Source organism: Vanacampus margaritifer, chromosome 3, assembly GCF_051991255.1.
Source record: "Vanacampus margaritifer isolate UIUO_Vmar chromosome 3, RoL_Vmar_1.0, whole genome shotgun sequence".
Lineage (NCBI taxonomy): Eukaryota > Metazoa > Chordata > Actinopteri > Syngnathiformes > Syngnathidae > Vanacampus > Vanacampus margaritifer.
Genome location: NC_135434.1, coordinates 8,070,917 through 8,086,423, shown reverse-complemented (window position 1 = coordinate 8,086,423; position 15,507 = coordinate 8,070,917). Strand labels below are relative to the sequence as shown.

General features: G+C 40.2%; 1 protein-coding gene across 2 annotated transcripts in view; it reads right to left on the bottom strand.

The window, feature by feature from the left end:
* vps13a (vacuolar protein sorting 13 homolog A) overlaps nucleotides 1–15,507 on the bottom strand; it is a 37,033-nt gene that overhangs the window by 5,756 nt on the left and 15,770 nt on the right. The window contains exons 39-63 of one of the 2 annotated variants that reach the window (XM_077561208.1): nucleotides 15,200–15,372; nucleotides 14,988–15,131; nucleotides 13,460–13,669; nucleotides 13,244–13,387; nucleotides 12,062–12,163; nucleotides 11,551–11,703; nucleotides 11,223–11,481; nucleotides 10,885–11,045; nucleotides 10,710–10,813; nucleotides 8,607–8,907; nucleotides 8,399–8,535; nucleotides 6,868–7,159; nucleotides 6,701–6,805; nucleotides 6,287–6,433; nucleotides 5,040–5,171; nucleotides 4,824–4,957; nucleotides 4,218–4,286; nucleotides 3,750–3,882; nucleotides 2,080–2,137; nucleotides 1,826–1,997; nucleotides 1,608–1,761; nucleotides 569–715; nucleotides 399–480; nucleotides 264–333; nucleotides 43–157 (exon numbers count right to left, since the gene is read on the bottom strand). In XM_077561208.1, the coding sequence (XP_077417334.1) occupies nucleotides 43–157; nucleotides 264–333; nucleotides 399–480; nucleotides 569–715; nucleotides 1,608–1,761; nucleotides 1,826–1,997; nucleotides 2,080–2,137; nucleotides 3,750–3,882; nucleotides 4,218–4,286; nucleotides 4,824–4,957; nucleotides 5,040–5,171; nucleotides 6,287–6,433; nucleotides 6,701–6,805; nucleotides 6,868–7,159; nucleotides 8,399–8,535; nucleotides 8,607–8,907; nucleotides 10,710–10,813; nucleotides 10,885–11,045; nucleotides 11,223–11,481; nucleotides 11,551–11,703; nucleotides 12,062–12,163; nucleotides 13,244–13,387; nucleotides 13,460–13,669; nucleotides 14,988–15,131; nucleotides 15,200–15,372 (3,698 nt within the window). The remainder of the gene's footprint in view (nucleotides 1–42; nucleotides 158–263; nucleotides 334–398; nucleotides 481–568; nucleotides 716–1,607; nucleotides 1,762–1,825; nucleotides 1,998–2,079; nucleotides 2,138–3,749; nucleotides 3,883–4,217; nucleotides 4,287–4,823; nucleotides 4,958–5,039; nucleotides 5,172–6,286; nucleotides 6,434–6,700; nucleotides 6,806–6,867; nucleotides 7,160–8,398; nucleotides 8,536–8,606; nucleotides 8,908–10,709; nucleotides 10,814–10,884; nucleotides 11,046–11,222; nucleotides 11,482–11,550; nucleotides 11,704–12,061; nucleotides 12,164–13,243; nucleotides 13,388–13,459; nucleotides 13,670–14,987; nucleotides 15,132–15,199; nucleotides 15,373–15,507) is intronic. The other variant, XM_077561209.1, reaches the window with a different exon arrangement.

Here is a 15,507-nt window from a genome sequence, read left to right as displayed (position 1 = left end):
GCTCAATCTGTCGGTCAAACTCTACAAGGAGAGGAACCTGACCTCCTGTTGCACGCTCGTGGCGCTGGCATCCTCTGGACTGGACAGGTCCAGGATTGCGTAGAGGAAGCCCAGATCCAGTTTGAGATCCATTTCTTGGATCAGCACCTTGAAGTACCTGAGGAGAAAATGAGGCACCGCACCGATCATATTGTTTTTTAAATCATTTATATACATTTTAAAAGCTTCCCACGAGTGCAAAAATGGTAGTTGATGTTGATTACTTGATGCGGGAAATGTCAGAGTGGCCTGCTGCCCTGGTGACGATGCTGAGATCAGTCAGAGGCTTGGGTTCTGTCGGAAATGGCGAAATACGTCAAAACAGAGAAAAAAACAACAAAAAAGTCGGCTCGACATACCTGCATCCATGGTGACCGACTTTGGAAGCTTTACCGGGTAAAAAACGTAGGGAAAGATGGCTCCTGGGAGCTGATTCTGGATCTGCGCAACATATGTCCACAACAACAAATTGAGGATACCTTGTTTTGTTTTTTTTCGTAAATTGACTTCTCAATGATCGGACTCTGACCTGGATGTGGTGAATTTGAACCCGGTAGGAGCTTTGGCGCGGCGAGACGCTGTACTCCACCTTGACGCCCGGCAAGAAGTGCCTTCTGAGGGAGGCGTCGCACGGCTGCAGCAATCGCATGTCCGTGCCGTTGGGAGACAGGCACACCTGACATAACATCCAAAATAATAATGGAATCATTTTGTCATTGTGTGTTAAAAAAAAAAAAAAAAAAAAAAAGGTTAAGTGGAAGGATCAAAATGGGTCACTTAACCCTGGAGAACCCACGGGGTCAAATTTGGCCCCTGACATAACATCCAAAATAATAATGGAATCATTTTGTCATTGTGTGAAAAAAAAAAAAGGTTAAGTGGAAGGATCAAAATGGGTCACTTAACCCTGGAGAACCCACGGGGTCAAATTTGGCCCCTGACATAACATAGTAAATAATAATGGAATCATTTTGTCATTGTGTGTAAAAAAAAAAAAAAAAAAAGGTTAAGTGGAAGTATCAAAATGGGTCACTTAACCCTGGAGAACCCACGGGGTCAAATTTGGCCCCTATAAATTCTGCTACTCAAATAACAAAGACCTTTTTTTTTTTTTTTTTACAAATTTAACTTTAAAAGTCCAGAGTGCCACTTCTGACCCCTGCATGGGGCCATCCAGTGGATGAATATTGCACTTACGTGAGCCAGAGTGGTGGTGACAAGATGGCTGGCAACATGCTGTTTTGTTGAGCTGGAAATCAATCCAAACAAAACCATCTTCTCAGCAAACCATCAGATGGTAAAATTGTGTTTTTTTTGTTAATCTATTTCATATCATGTTGCAGAATGCCTAGGAGTATGTTTTATATATATTTTTCGATAAATTTGCAACTCTGAGGTAGTTTAAAAAAAAAGGGTTAAAATTGAAAAAACATATATTTTGGTGTTCAGTGAATTTATAGCAGTCATTTAATGTATAATTCCTAATTTTCCAAAGAAGAAAAGGGTTCTTGGGTTCTCCAGGGTCAAAACAAACACAAAAGTGATATAGTTACAGGTATGCGTCTGACCTGGAAGCTGTTGTCCAAGTCGATGATGGCATGGTCAACAGGTCCGGATTCAACGTACTCTTTGAAGCTCTTCTCCAACATCTCAGCCGCTTCGGCGTCTAAAGGCTTCCACCGGTTCTTCTTCTTGGGCTTCAGTTCCCACACCACGTCGGAACTGCAACAGAAGAGCGACTGTTGGCGCAAAAAGCGCGACGTGAAATGGGATCAGGGCGACGTACCTGGTGATCCCGATGAAGGAGACCTCCTGGCCACTGCTGTTGTTGACGAGCGACACGCCCACGTTGTAGAGCAACAGCGTGATTTCCTGCTCGGCCAGCTGCGCTCTCTCGCTCTCGCACAGTAGATTGTAGATGCGCAGCTCCTCGGTGAAGAGCACAACACGCTGGAGACCTTGCAGACCACAGCTAAATTTAGTTTCTCTTTTCTCAGACATGCAATGTCTGAAATGTATTTGAACACAGGTTGACTTCACCTTCATAAAAGGAGATAACAAAAAGATTGCCTTCCTTCTCTAAGTTCTCACAAAGATCCTGTGGATGCAAAAAGACGAGGAGGGTTACAATACTTCGTGATGGTATCCAATACTATTATACAGTGGTCCGTAAAATCTGCACGCATAGGCAAAAATTTGTATTTTCCAGGAAATGCCATTTTTGGAAATGATTAATTAATTATTGTATTTGCAGTGAAACCCCCAAATATATATATATTTTTAAATATTGTTTTACCTCTCTAAAATGCTTTAAACACAACATTTTAATTTTGATCACTTTTAAACACGTAAATATATTTGAACACATAAAATTGAACTACAATCACAAAAACGTACAAAATAGTCTATGTAACACGATTTATTATTTAAAAAGAATTGGTGAGCACCCCGCTGCACTGCAAAATTTTGGTTAATTGACTATAGTCACATTAAACACAAAAATGTTTCAGTCCCAATTTGTATTTTTTTTGCTTTCACGGCTGATTGAAGGCTGCACAAATTTTCAGCAGGATACTCAAATACAGAAATATATTATATATATATATATATATATATATATATATATAAAATAATATTCAGCCTCGTATCATCATCATTAACATTTAGAGCCTGGGAAAAATGGATCGATCACCGTTATATTCTTTTTTCTCAAATAAATGTTTTGGATATTAGTTTAATTCGATTATACTGTTATTATTATTATTATTTTAAAATCTACAAAGGTTTGAACACTGGGAGTGTATAGGCCTACTGTATTTAAATATGAGATACGGTATGTGAGAAAATGTTAACGCCTATCGGAGAAAAAAAAAGTGCATGTGTTTAAAACATGATATTGTAAATGAAAAAAAATGTAGTATGAACGAAATTTATTTTAGAATAAACCCCCAAAAAATACTGTGCTGTATAATAATTAAATAAAAAAAAAACCATACTTTTAATGAAAAAAATGACTGTGAAAAAATTGAAAAAGCATTCATAATAAACAAAAAAATTACCAAAACGAAAAATTATATATAATTAACGAAATTTTAAAAAATAAATAAAATTAACTCTTTGACTGCCAAAAACGTTAAATAACGTTTAGTAAAATCCTATGGAGGAGTGCCAAAGACGTTAAAAGACGTTTGTTTCAAAACAGAGGTGAAACTAACCATTTTCTATTGTTGATTACTGAAAAACGGAATAAGGTAGAAACAAACTTTTTTTTTTCTGATGAAAGATGAGAGTCCAATCCTTCATTTGGTAGTATGTGTGTTTCCATAGTCCAAACACATAATTTTCTGTGGACCTTGAAAGATCAGTCAAAAATGCTTAAATCGGCTGACACCCACAGCATCCCTTTTCTGAAAACGTCTGGCAGTCAAAGAGTTAACACGGATTTCCATTATCGAGGGTAGTTTTTGGAACGTAACACCCGTGATAATCGAGGGAACACTGTTAACATATTCATAGTGACAACAACAGTGCATGTCATTGTGCGCCCGAGGCACCCATGGAATCTGCGCCTATGACATCAACTGTTTTTTTTCTAAAAACAATTTCACCGGAACTTAAGATCTGCCTTAGATGCGCAGATGTACACAATGAAGTATCCTATACATGAGCATGTTTTTTTTTCTGAAACTTTGATGTGTTTTCACACGCACCTCTTCGCTCTTCAGCTTCCCGCTGTATTTGCCACACTGCCAGCAAAGCTCCCGGGAGCCCGTGGGCTTGGTCCAAGTGTAGTGCGTGGCCTTCCCGGCCTCGACCTCCTCCACCTCTGCTGCATTCTGGGAGCTGCACACAGCAAAAAAAAAGACATCAAACACTGCAAATGATGTTAAAAAAAAACACTCCCTCGATGATTGGAAACAACAACAAACGCATCATGCAAACGGCGACGATATGACAGAACCCAGTCACCAAGAATGTATTACCATGGTAACCAATCCAAAGAAGCCGTATCAAACATTGAGTTATGACAGAGAGGAATGAACAGAATTGACACAAGAAAATCATTCAGGGATGCAAGAGGAGCAATTCCGCTGGAAGATTCCCATGATTTGACACTGATGATGATTAGAAACTAAGGAATGCGTAAGATGAGATAACACTTGTTCCTCCTTTTATACCTGTCCTCCTCCACTGAGAAAGGGAGGTCCAGCAGCTCATTGGGCACCCATGCGGACTCTGTCTGTACACTGCATGACCCACAACACACATACATAAATCATGGAAAACGTGCACAAAAGGGAAACTCCCTTTCAGGAAAGCAAATCGGAATCATTTCAATTTGTGTTCCCCATGATTGTCTTGCGCTTTCATTATGGAGGTGGTAGCAGGGCCTCATGAATTATTCAGTGGAGTACGTTTGAAGCAATCTCCTGTACTGAATACTGCAACCACGATTGACGATGCAAGCAGCGATGAACAGGTCCTCGCACCCCCTTCACATGGCGAATCATCCAAATGATCATCAGGGCGTAGGATAAAAGCTTAAGCAATGAAGCGGTGCCATTTGTCCAGGATATGTTTCTGATTGGTCTTAATTTGGCCGCTCAGAACCAAAATGGCCGACTTCCTGTTCAGTTTCAATTTTGGGGTGCGACGCCATACGGCACATACAATGTCACCAGGATATGCACACTTGCCAAAATGTATGACTTTTGGGCATGTCGAGACCCCTGAAACAATAATAATTAAAATGGCTGACACATTTCTGGCTGTCATCGTCTCACCTCTGATAGAACTGCAAGACCTGGTCTTTAGTGTGGTTGATGATAAGGAAGGGGGCTGCGCCATCGTGGTAGTCGGAGAATCGGATGGTGGCCGAGTGCTCCGATACGTTGACATCTACAATGATCCCGCCCACCTAGGACAAAAAAAACACAGTGGACTGTATATGCAAAAGTTTCCTTTAATAGTCAACCGGACGTCCTTTTTGTTGCTCTTACGGTGTTATCCAAGTGCAGCAATAAGCAGTTTTCGGGACGTGTGAAGTTGATGGTGCGAGACGGAGACTGACCACCTTCTGTTTTCACTTTCAGAAGCTTGGCACCATTTTCGGGCCAGAACGGAATAGCGGACTAGAATATGAAAAATATGAGCACAAAAAAAAAAAAATCACAAAGGAACTCTTATCATTTTTGATGCATTGTCTGTATTTTAAAGAATCATTTATATGGTACAATATGAAGTATAACCTTCCATTATGTGTGTGTTTTTGTCAGTTTTTAAAGGGTGTGAGCAGTTTGACTTTTTTTTTTTTTTTACATAAAAAATATTGAATAGTGACTATTTATTTTTTCTTATTATGGTAATGATAGGAAAGTGGTTGATAACACTGAAAAGTACACCTTACTTTTTTTTCTTTCTTTTTTTTAAGAAAAAGTGTTTATTTTCCTTCTTAACTCATTCACTGCCATTGACGGCCATTGACATCAAAAATTCATTTGAACTATTTCTATTAGTTTAACATTTTTTTCCACTTTTGTTAACAAGAGTATGAAAACCAAGGGAAAAAAATATTCTACATTTAGAACAGATATAAAATTTGTGATTAATCGTGAGTTAACTCATGAAGTCATGCAATTATTATAATTTGAATTGCCCGCCGCTAATTTTTAATTGTAATTAATCACATGACTTCAATAGTTAACTCATGATTAATCATAAATTTTATATCTGTTCTAAATGCACAATAACAATTATTTCTAGATTTGACATCCAAAATTCATTTGAAGTATTTCTATTAGTTTAACATTTTTTTCCCACTTTTGTCAACAAGAGTATGAAAACCAAGGGAAAAATTTTTCTACATTTATAACAGATATAAGATTTGTGATTAATCGTGAGTTAACTCATGAAGTCATGCAATTATTACAATTTTAATTGCCCGCCGCTCCTAATTTTTAATTGTAATTAATCACATGACTTCAATAGTTAACTCATGATTAATCATACATTTTATATCTGTTCTAAATGCGCAATAACAAATTATTTCTAGATTTTCATACTCTTGTTAACAAAAGTGGAAAAAAAAAAGTTTAACTAATAGAAATAGTTCAAATGAATTTTTGACGTCTATAACCGTCAATGGCAGTGAATGAGTTAATATGTGCTACTGACTGGTCCAAGTGATAGTTAAAGGGTGACGGTACATGCAAATGTTTAAAATTGACCCAAGATTGCAAGCTCTCACCTTTTCAGGCGGGACTACGGTCCAGCTCTCCTCATCCTCTTCACATACGAAGACAGTCAGTTTGGTCCTGTTAACTAGCATGTAGAACGGCATGAAGGTCACGATGCGGGTGAGACTGAAGCTGCTCGGGTCAATCTTCACACCGAGCTGACGAACAAGGGACAAAGAAGATCACCCATGGACATTTGATAAAATATGACTCGTGAGGCACATATAGCTCGCTTCATTGTTACATTATTAAGAGTTCTACAATAATAGCATTCATTTAGATATTTCATAGATATGGTCACTTAAAATGTAAAATACACACATTTAATTATAAATGTACCACACTTTAATTAATTTTAATAAACAATTAGGTGGTAGAATAATAAGTAATTAAGAGAGAGAAAAAATAAATCACCAGACACTCACATGATAATCTTTATACTGGCCTTTACATTTCACATCTCCATAGCTTCCAACGGTGTCCAGGGAAAATTCATCGGAGAGTTCGCTTTCCGAAATCATGAGACGAACCTGATTGAGGCGAGGAACACTCTTTTTAATGCTCCAATTTCTCACCAATTTGCATGCCTTACCTTGTTGTTCTTCAGGAAGTATCGAGGTTTGAAGGAGAAGAGCAGCGGCATGTCGTAATCCAGCGGGTGCTTGCGGTGGATGTCGTCCGCCTTGTATTGCAGCAGTCTGCCCGTCTTGTTCACCATCCAGTACGGCGAGTGGATGGCCACCACCATCTGGCCCTGCTCGTATTTGACGTGCACGGCTATGTCTAGCTCAGCCCGCCGCCTCTCCGTCCCCTCGTCGCAGTCCTCCTCCAAGCGGAGGGACTCGAACACGATGAAGGTGATCTCTTCCTGCTCGCTGCGCAAGCTGTTGGAAACAGGACGCTCGTTACAAGTGAAATTTGAGTACCATGATATTTAAAAAAAAGAGGAAAAAAATTGTTTTTATATGCAACAGGTGGCCAAGCGTTGGCATCATTGTCGAGCACCATTTTAAAAAAACTAAATATATTTTTTTTTGTTAAAATCACAAATAAAGGCAAATAATTTATACATAATAGTGACTTTTGGGGGACGGTGGAATAATATATTTAGGAAAAGTATATTTTGATTACATTTAAATTAATCCAATTAAAATCCAAAATAAATTTACACAGAACAGCAACATGGGAAATAAAATCCTAAATAAATCATATAATTTATACAAAACAGCATTATCAGGAAAAATTTGAAAAATGTCAGATTTCAGGAAATAATTTAAAGGAACTTATTTATAAAAATTCTAAATAAAAGTAATTAAATTTACATACAGTAAATCAGCAAAAAAGCAAAACGATGAAAAATGTAAGCTTTAAGTAAAGTTTATTTTCAGTTTATTAACATGTATTTTTAAATTTAAATTTTAAAATTACATAAACAAATTTAATACATTAAATTAAATTGATAGAGAAATGGGACGGCAAAAAGGCGGAAATCTGTGAGCCTCAAGTAAATTATAATTTGATTACAGTAATTTCTGGACTATAAGCCGCTACTTTGCATTCACCCTGCGGCTAATACAAAGGTGCAGCTTATCCATCAGATAACAAAGGTGCACCATAAAGGAAGCGCAAGAGCAGCAGGCAGTGCAAAACAAACTAAGTGAGCCCAAATACAGTAGGAGAGACTGAACGACACTGAGACAATTTGCACCCTCATTATGGAAAAGAAAGTTGCGGGAACCCGGTGCGGTAACATTAAAACACCTGCGGCTTACAGTCGGGTGCGGCTTATATGTGTAACAAACTCGAGTATTCCCCAAATTTAGCTAACGTGGTTTATAGTCAGGTGCGCCTTATAGTCCAGAAATGAGTGTAAACTGATTAATTATTGACCATTAGTGCCATCCAATATGCGTCTGAAAGTACATAGGCCACTATGGTTCTCCTTTCCCACATGTGAGGGCATTACAGGACCCATTGGCGGTGTAACTGAAGCTGAATTGTACTTCAAATTTTGTCAAGGAAAAAAAAATGGGGCACTGCTAAAATCATGGTATCATGTATGTTATTAAAGACTGCATGAAAAAAATAGTACTGCGGAAAATGTCAGTCTACTGAAGTCAGACCTGTACTGAGCAGACCAGTCTTGAGCCAAGTAGTCAATCAAGCGGAGGTCCAGGCTGGACTGATCGATGACGGCAGTGTGAAGCTGGGCGGAGTGACCCGGGTTCAGTGTGGACTCGGGCCCAGGCTCGCTACTGTCCTGTTGAGTAGAATACTGCCGTTAAGTACAAGGCCATTTTGTATCTAAGTAGACTCCCAGTAAAACCCTACATTGAGTTTGTAGGTGATGGGGTAAGGCAGCAGGTTTCGAAGCAGGACGCAAGGCCACAGGTGGAGAACAAAGGCCACGTCAAAGTTGTCCCCCACCCCACCCGTGTCTTTAAACGTCACTGTGTCCATCACGGGCACGATGTTGACTGTCAGCACGCCGCCGAGGTTACCGCGGCGGCTGCACTTCTGCTGAATATGGAGTTTGGGCTGCTGGAGGTTGATGTCGTCGTAGCTGAAGCCCTCCGAGCACTCAAACTGGTCACCGTCTTCACCTGTGTCGGGCTGAAGGCTCAGCTCAGACCTGAGAGGAAAAGAGAGATGGAGGTGTGAGACATGCCTTTTGCATTTTGGTTACCGAAAGGGTCAGGTGATTCATTCCAGTTTATTTGTTAGATTTTTTTGTTTTTCTTTTTCTCATTCTCATTCGCTCCCAGCCATTTTTACTGAAGCAATCCCCTTCGCTCCCGGTTGTTTTACTGCAGTTTGACTGATTTTCCAAAGCCCACAGAATATTGCATTCTATTGCTATAAAAACATGGAAAGAAAGGAGTATCTTCTTTCATCAGGAAAAAAAAGTAAATTTCTATCTGTTTCTGTTTTGCAGCAATTAGCATTAGAATATAGCTAAGTTTCATCATTATTCACGAATCTGTTTAGAACTGCGAAATCAGCTTGTTTGCAACATGGCCCTGGTTGAGCTCTTATACTCTGCTGACACCTGCTGGCCGTTTTTGTAATTACTACCCTTGCTTCACCCGTTCTCTGCAGTTCAGAGACTGCATCAAAGTCTTCTGTATGCTCTAGCATAAAAACAAACATACATACAAAACGTATAAATACGTCGTTGGGACACTTAACACATTTTAAATAGAACGTATTTATACGTTTTGTGAAGCAAATGAGATGTCCCTGCTGAAATGCACTGCTAGCCACTTGTGTTTGAGAATTTGCTTGCTGCGTATGCCACACAAACGCACTAAATGACAAGTGTATTTCGGCAATTTGGTGATGAGGTGTTGGCCCATTTGCATGTGATAGGACCGCCTCCTCAAAACCAGCTAACGCAAAGTGCTCTGTAATTTTGATCCTTTGATTTTTATTTATCTATTTTTATGAATCCATGTCACATATGAGTTACTAAGACAACCAAATACATCCATTTTGTACAGATGAGATATAATTGATAATTGTTTTGGCCATCGCAGAAGAGTCGCCATTTTGTAATAGCACCAAGCTAATGGTTAAATTGTCAATGTGTTCAAACTGTCTGGTGAGTGAAAGATATTATAACATTTTTAATTCCTAATTTCATATATCAACTATTGTTACACATTATGAACATTTTAATTCTTCATATTAACCTTGTCGAATTGTTTTGTGTCCTGTGCAGAGCAGATGGTGTTGATTTCGGTATAATCTGACCTTAAACTGGGTCATACTATTTAGTCTAAAAAAGTTCCTTCTCAGCGCTTTGTACACGCACATTTCGGTCTTGAAAACAAAATTTGCTTTGAAATAACACACACACACACACACACACACACTCTTTACTTTCTTCATCAGTCACGGCCACCGTAAATTTGGTTCAACTTGTTTGTGAGATTTTGTTATAGGGAAAAATAGAACCTTCAACTATATAACATATTCAGTCCCGAACACACACCCAAATCTGACCTTGTTTACGCCACTGCTCACGGAAAAGTACCAGAGAGTATGTTTAGTCTATAAATGAAAAGGAGGAGGTCTTTTTAACTATAAGAAGCTATTGTACACGTAGAAGAGCACATTTGACGCTCTGAAATCCCACGTTTTTAAGTGATGTAATCGGAAGCTGTTATCTGTCCAGAGATCTCTGAAAGATTAAAAATCATTTTTGCAAAGGTGTATTTTTCTTACATTAAATCTATCTTCATTTTTGGAGCACGCAAAGAGGACAAAATTCATTATTCCTCTTCATGAGCTACATATGTAACGTATATGTAGTGTACTGTAATTCTAGATCCTTGGGGTATATTGACAAAAGCATGTCAAATGTGTTACAAAGACACCTGGAAACTGTTTTATATTGTGGGAAAAAAGTGTAATATATGTGCGTACACTTACCTGTACGAGTCCAGAGGGACACAGAACTCCTCTGTCGGTAACGAGGTACCCAGATGTGTCGACCCCTCAAACACTTTAAAGGGGATGGAGAAATGGTTGATGATCTAAGGAAGCAAGAACAAAATCGATCAGAAATCCTCAGTGATGTGTAACAGACTCACGTGCGTTGTCGTACCTGGAAAGGCGAGCGGATCTTGATGTACTTGCTGCCTTCAACCGAATAAACTTGACACACCAGGAAGCGGGTGACTACCGACCCATGGTGCATGACGCTGTACATTCTCCGTCCAACCTTAATCAACGGGATCATGCTGGCTGACGTGTGGCCTGCTGGAGCTGGAGATTCGACCGAACAGTACAATATAGCATTTACAATACTCAACTTTAAAGCAACCAACGCTGCATATATAGTGTTGTACATGGAGCCAAAAATTTGAGTTTAAACAAATCTCTGGGTTTTTAAATGCTATATACATGATTATTTAAATCAGATAAAACATTAGTCTTACGTACTTGGCTGTATGTAGTAGTCCTTTTCGCTGAGGGAGATCATTGCTGAGAACTGGTCCGAATCGGTGGTGACAGAATAGTCCATCTCGAGCGTATGGCCGTCCTGCAGCTCCACAATGTGGTCGTCGCTGTGCGTGGCGATGGGCGAAAACATATTGCTGTAGCGGACAGATACGGGCAGGCCCAGGTGGTTCTTCACCACAAACGGAGCCTCATCCTTCTGGAAGCAACCGGCCGTCTCTTTGGCAGCCTCGGCAAAAGCCTGTGACGTTAACAATGTGGTTAAAGATTTCAGGACATCCCAGGTTGTTGGATATTTCTCAGTTCTCACCATGCCCAGGTTACTCAGCATGGCAAGTCCACATTTGGAGAGGGTGATGTTCAGCTGGTCCTTGCTGCTGATCACAATGACGGTCTTGTAGTCTGGGACATTGTAGTCCACCTCATCTGCCCACCCAATGTTCTTAAGTGGCTTCTTTTTCATCTGGTTGTACAAGTTTGAAACGATCAGTCAGGGTTGCTTGGTTTAAAACAAATCCTTATTTGAAGACAATAGTACCAGGTAAACATGTTTGACATTAAAATGATACCAATCTTCTTTCTGCGGGATTTTTGTGCCTCAAATAATTATTACTGATTAGCAATTGGCAGGTGTCTGCAACGAGCATGTGATTTTGTTGTTTGGTCAGATTACTTGTACATGTGTTGCTTTTATTTAAACTTGTATTGGTATGTATATGAAGAAATGGATAAGACGAAAATGAAGCAAACTCAAAAATGAACCCAACACTCATTAATCTAACATGTCTGACTGCACGTCTTCTGCGTGCATGCGTGATTACCGTGAATTCCAGTCTCCAGGGTCGGAACCCATCTTTCGTCTCATCCTCTAACGGCTCCAGCAGCGGCTCCCACACTCCCACCACCTCGTTGTAGTAATGGACCTAAACATTATTGAACATGTAAAATAGTCGAATCTATTCATTTTTTAAAAAAAAAAAATTTTTTTAACAGAGCTTGTTCTCATGAAGGTGGCAGATGATCTGACACCTATCTCAGCTGGCTGGCTTTGGGCGAGAGGCCGGGTATAACCGGACTGGCTGCCTGCCAGTAGCAGGGCACATATAGACAAACGATCATGTATAATTCATAATTCGTTTTTAGATTGTTCAAATTCTTTTTTCTTAAAATTGCAACCTTATCTCATAAGTACTATTTTTTTTTTTACACCTCTCACAAGAACTTACATTAATCTAGTATACTATTTTAATTAATATAAAACATTTTGTTACTTAGCTAACAGAATACAGTAGGAACTCTTTGACTGCCAAAAACATTAAATAACGTTTAGTAAAATCCTATGGAGGAGTGCCAAAGACGTTAAAAGACCTTTTTTTCAAAACAGAGGTGAAACTAACCATTTTCTATTGTTGATTACTGAAAAACGGAATAAGGTAGAAACAAACTTTTTTTCTGATGAAAGATGAGAGTCCAATCTTTCATTTGGTAGTATGTGTGTTTCCATAGTCCAAACACATAATTTTCTGTGGACCTTGAAAGATCAGTCAAAAATGCTTAAATCGGCTGGCACCCACGGCATCCCTTTTCTGAAAACGTCTGGCAGTCAAAGAGGTAGGAAATAAGTCTTATTAATTAATAATTATAAACAAGCCCTTATTTAAGGAAACTTAAGCCTTTCTCAACCGTCGCAGCCAGACGCGCAAACCTTGACGTACAATTTATAATAAAGCTTTTATATCAGATCTACTTTGATAGATTAGCAATGATAAGAAAAGTGAATGAAACCATATGAAAATAAAAAAATAAGTCACTTCAGAGACTGTTTATGTGCTTTGGTGCTGCTGTTTCGGTTACCTACAGAGCTCAAATAGACTCAAGACTTACCAGTAACTTTTTAAAGGACACGTGACATCATGCATGATCTTTCACACTCTATCACTGTGCTTGGATACGTATATGTGGCATGTGCACCCATCAGTCATAAACTATTGCACTTGTCTTACCTCTAAATTCAGCTCACTCCTTAAGTTGATGAGCGTGGACCAGTTTTTGACATCTCCTTGGAAGGATGACTTTGCCAGAAGCATGGGCACGGTGCGGTGTCCCACTCCGGCCTCCAATGTCACACAGATTGATTTGATGTCCATCTGGAAAGGAAGGTTGGATCGTATGTTAAATAAGGTTAACCCTTATTTTCTAACTATAATAGAGTCTTGCACCTTCAGTGACTCCCCCTGTGGGATCAACGGGGCCATTGTTTGTGTGTTGGCTTCTCCCTGCTCGTCCAAGAACCACAGTTTGAGATCTTTCCAGTCCCGTTTCTCCCACATGTCTACAGGGACGGGACTTTCAAGCTCCGCTGTGGTCTCAGTGGTGGGTGTCAGGGCTGATTGGATGCTTAAGACCGTCTTGATGATAATGGGAGAAACCTGGATAAAGTGGTAGACAAGAAAAAAATTCCATGACCTTGAATATGTGAGAATATAGAGAAAGGGAACCAGAGTTTTTCCTGGCTAAAAATGAGGCAGCGGTGGTATCATCATGACCTATACCATTATCGGACATTTAACGATCAGGGACTAGATACTAGAAATTATATGAATACAAAGTTGCCATTAATTTTTGCCATTTTTTAACAAGTCATTAAAAAAAAAAAACATTCACTAGTACTTCTTCGGTACATTAAAATGTTTAAAAAAGAAAAAAAAGAAAGCTGTTTCTTCTTTGGTTGTTGCTTCAGGTCTTTCCGGTGAACTACTGTTGATATAGCGCCTCTATAATGGCGCAACACTGCAACTGCAGATAAAATGCATTGCTGCCTAGCTCAACCAACACAGCTGGAGCGCTGAGTTGAGCGATATCAGTGGCTCAGGCTGGAGGTGGCGAGCAAATTAGGTGGAGGTGGCCGCCTCTGGGGCAGCACGGTGGCTGACTGGTTAGCACGTCCGCCTCCCAGTGCAGAGGACGTGAGATCGAGTCCGGGCTTCGGCCTTCCTGGGTGGAGTTTGCATGTTCTCCCCGTGCTTGCGTGGGTTTTCACCGGGTACTCCGGTTTCCTCCCACATTCCAAAAACATGCATGGCAGGTTAATTGAACACTCCAAATTGTCCCTAGGTGTGAATGTGAGTGTGGTTGTTCGTCTCTGTGTGCCCTGCGATTGGCTGGCAACCAGTTCAGGGTGTACCCCGCCTACTGCCCGAAGCCAGCTGGGATAGGCTCCAGCACCCCCGCGACCCTTGTGAGGAAAAAGCGGCCAAGAAAATGGATGGATGGAGGGTGGCCGCCTCTGAATTTTGTACACAGGAAAAACCCTGGTTAGCCATCCATTCCACTTTTCCTCAATAGGATAGTTGGTGAGCTGGATCTTGCTATTGGCCGAGAGGCGGGGTATACCCTGGACTGGTCGCAGGGACAACCACAGAGCATGCATATTTTTTTTTTAAAAAACTGGAAAGTTTCCAGAAATGCCCTGGGCTTAAGGTTAGGGCAACCCACATCCGTACAACACTGACTTTCATTACGTAAATAATTTAGCATGTATCACTCCATGTCAGGGGTGAAACAGTATACCTCCTATACCTAAATCATGGTTTGATACAAAGCTTAGTTTTCAGGTAATGGATTGTTCATTTTGGGTACAACAATGGAATAAACTGTGCAACATATGTCTAATGTTGACAGATTTACAGCATAGAATTTTACATGAGTTCTGTACTAACACATCAGAATACATGAAAACCCACTAACCTTAAGCGAGAGAGAATTGATGGAGATCTCCATAGCTTGCGGCGACGTCGGGGACTGAAAACTCTTAAAGAACACCTGACATGGCTGTAGAACTGTGGTCACGTTGTGTAGCCTCTTCTCCCTTAAGAAAGGACACGCGACCACCTAAAATGGACACAGAAATGTCATCAAAAACCCTCCCCCGCGAAACGATGTTGTAAAAACGGTCAAACCTTGAGGTCTTGGATTACGGCCGTCATCTTTGAACTCTCTGCGTCGCTTTTGATGGCTAACTCGCACTGCGTGGTCATCACCAGGGCCAGCCCGTCGGCACGCGTCAGGTCGGCCACAAACACGATCTCCGGGTTTCGCACTACGACGTTCATCTCTGACTTTGACACCTCGGCTGGAGAGGAAAATATCGACAAAAACAATTCACGAGCATGTCATAGTATTTCAGACATGTGCACATGAATATGAGAGAGTATGTTTTTGCCCTGCACGTGGCTAAAGATCAGTCCAGGATGTATTCCACCATCGC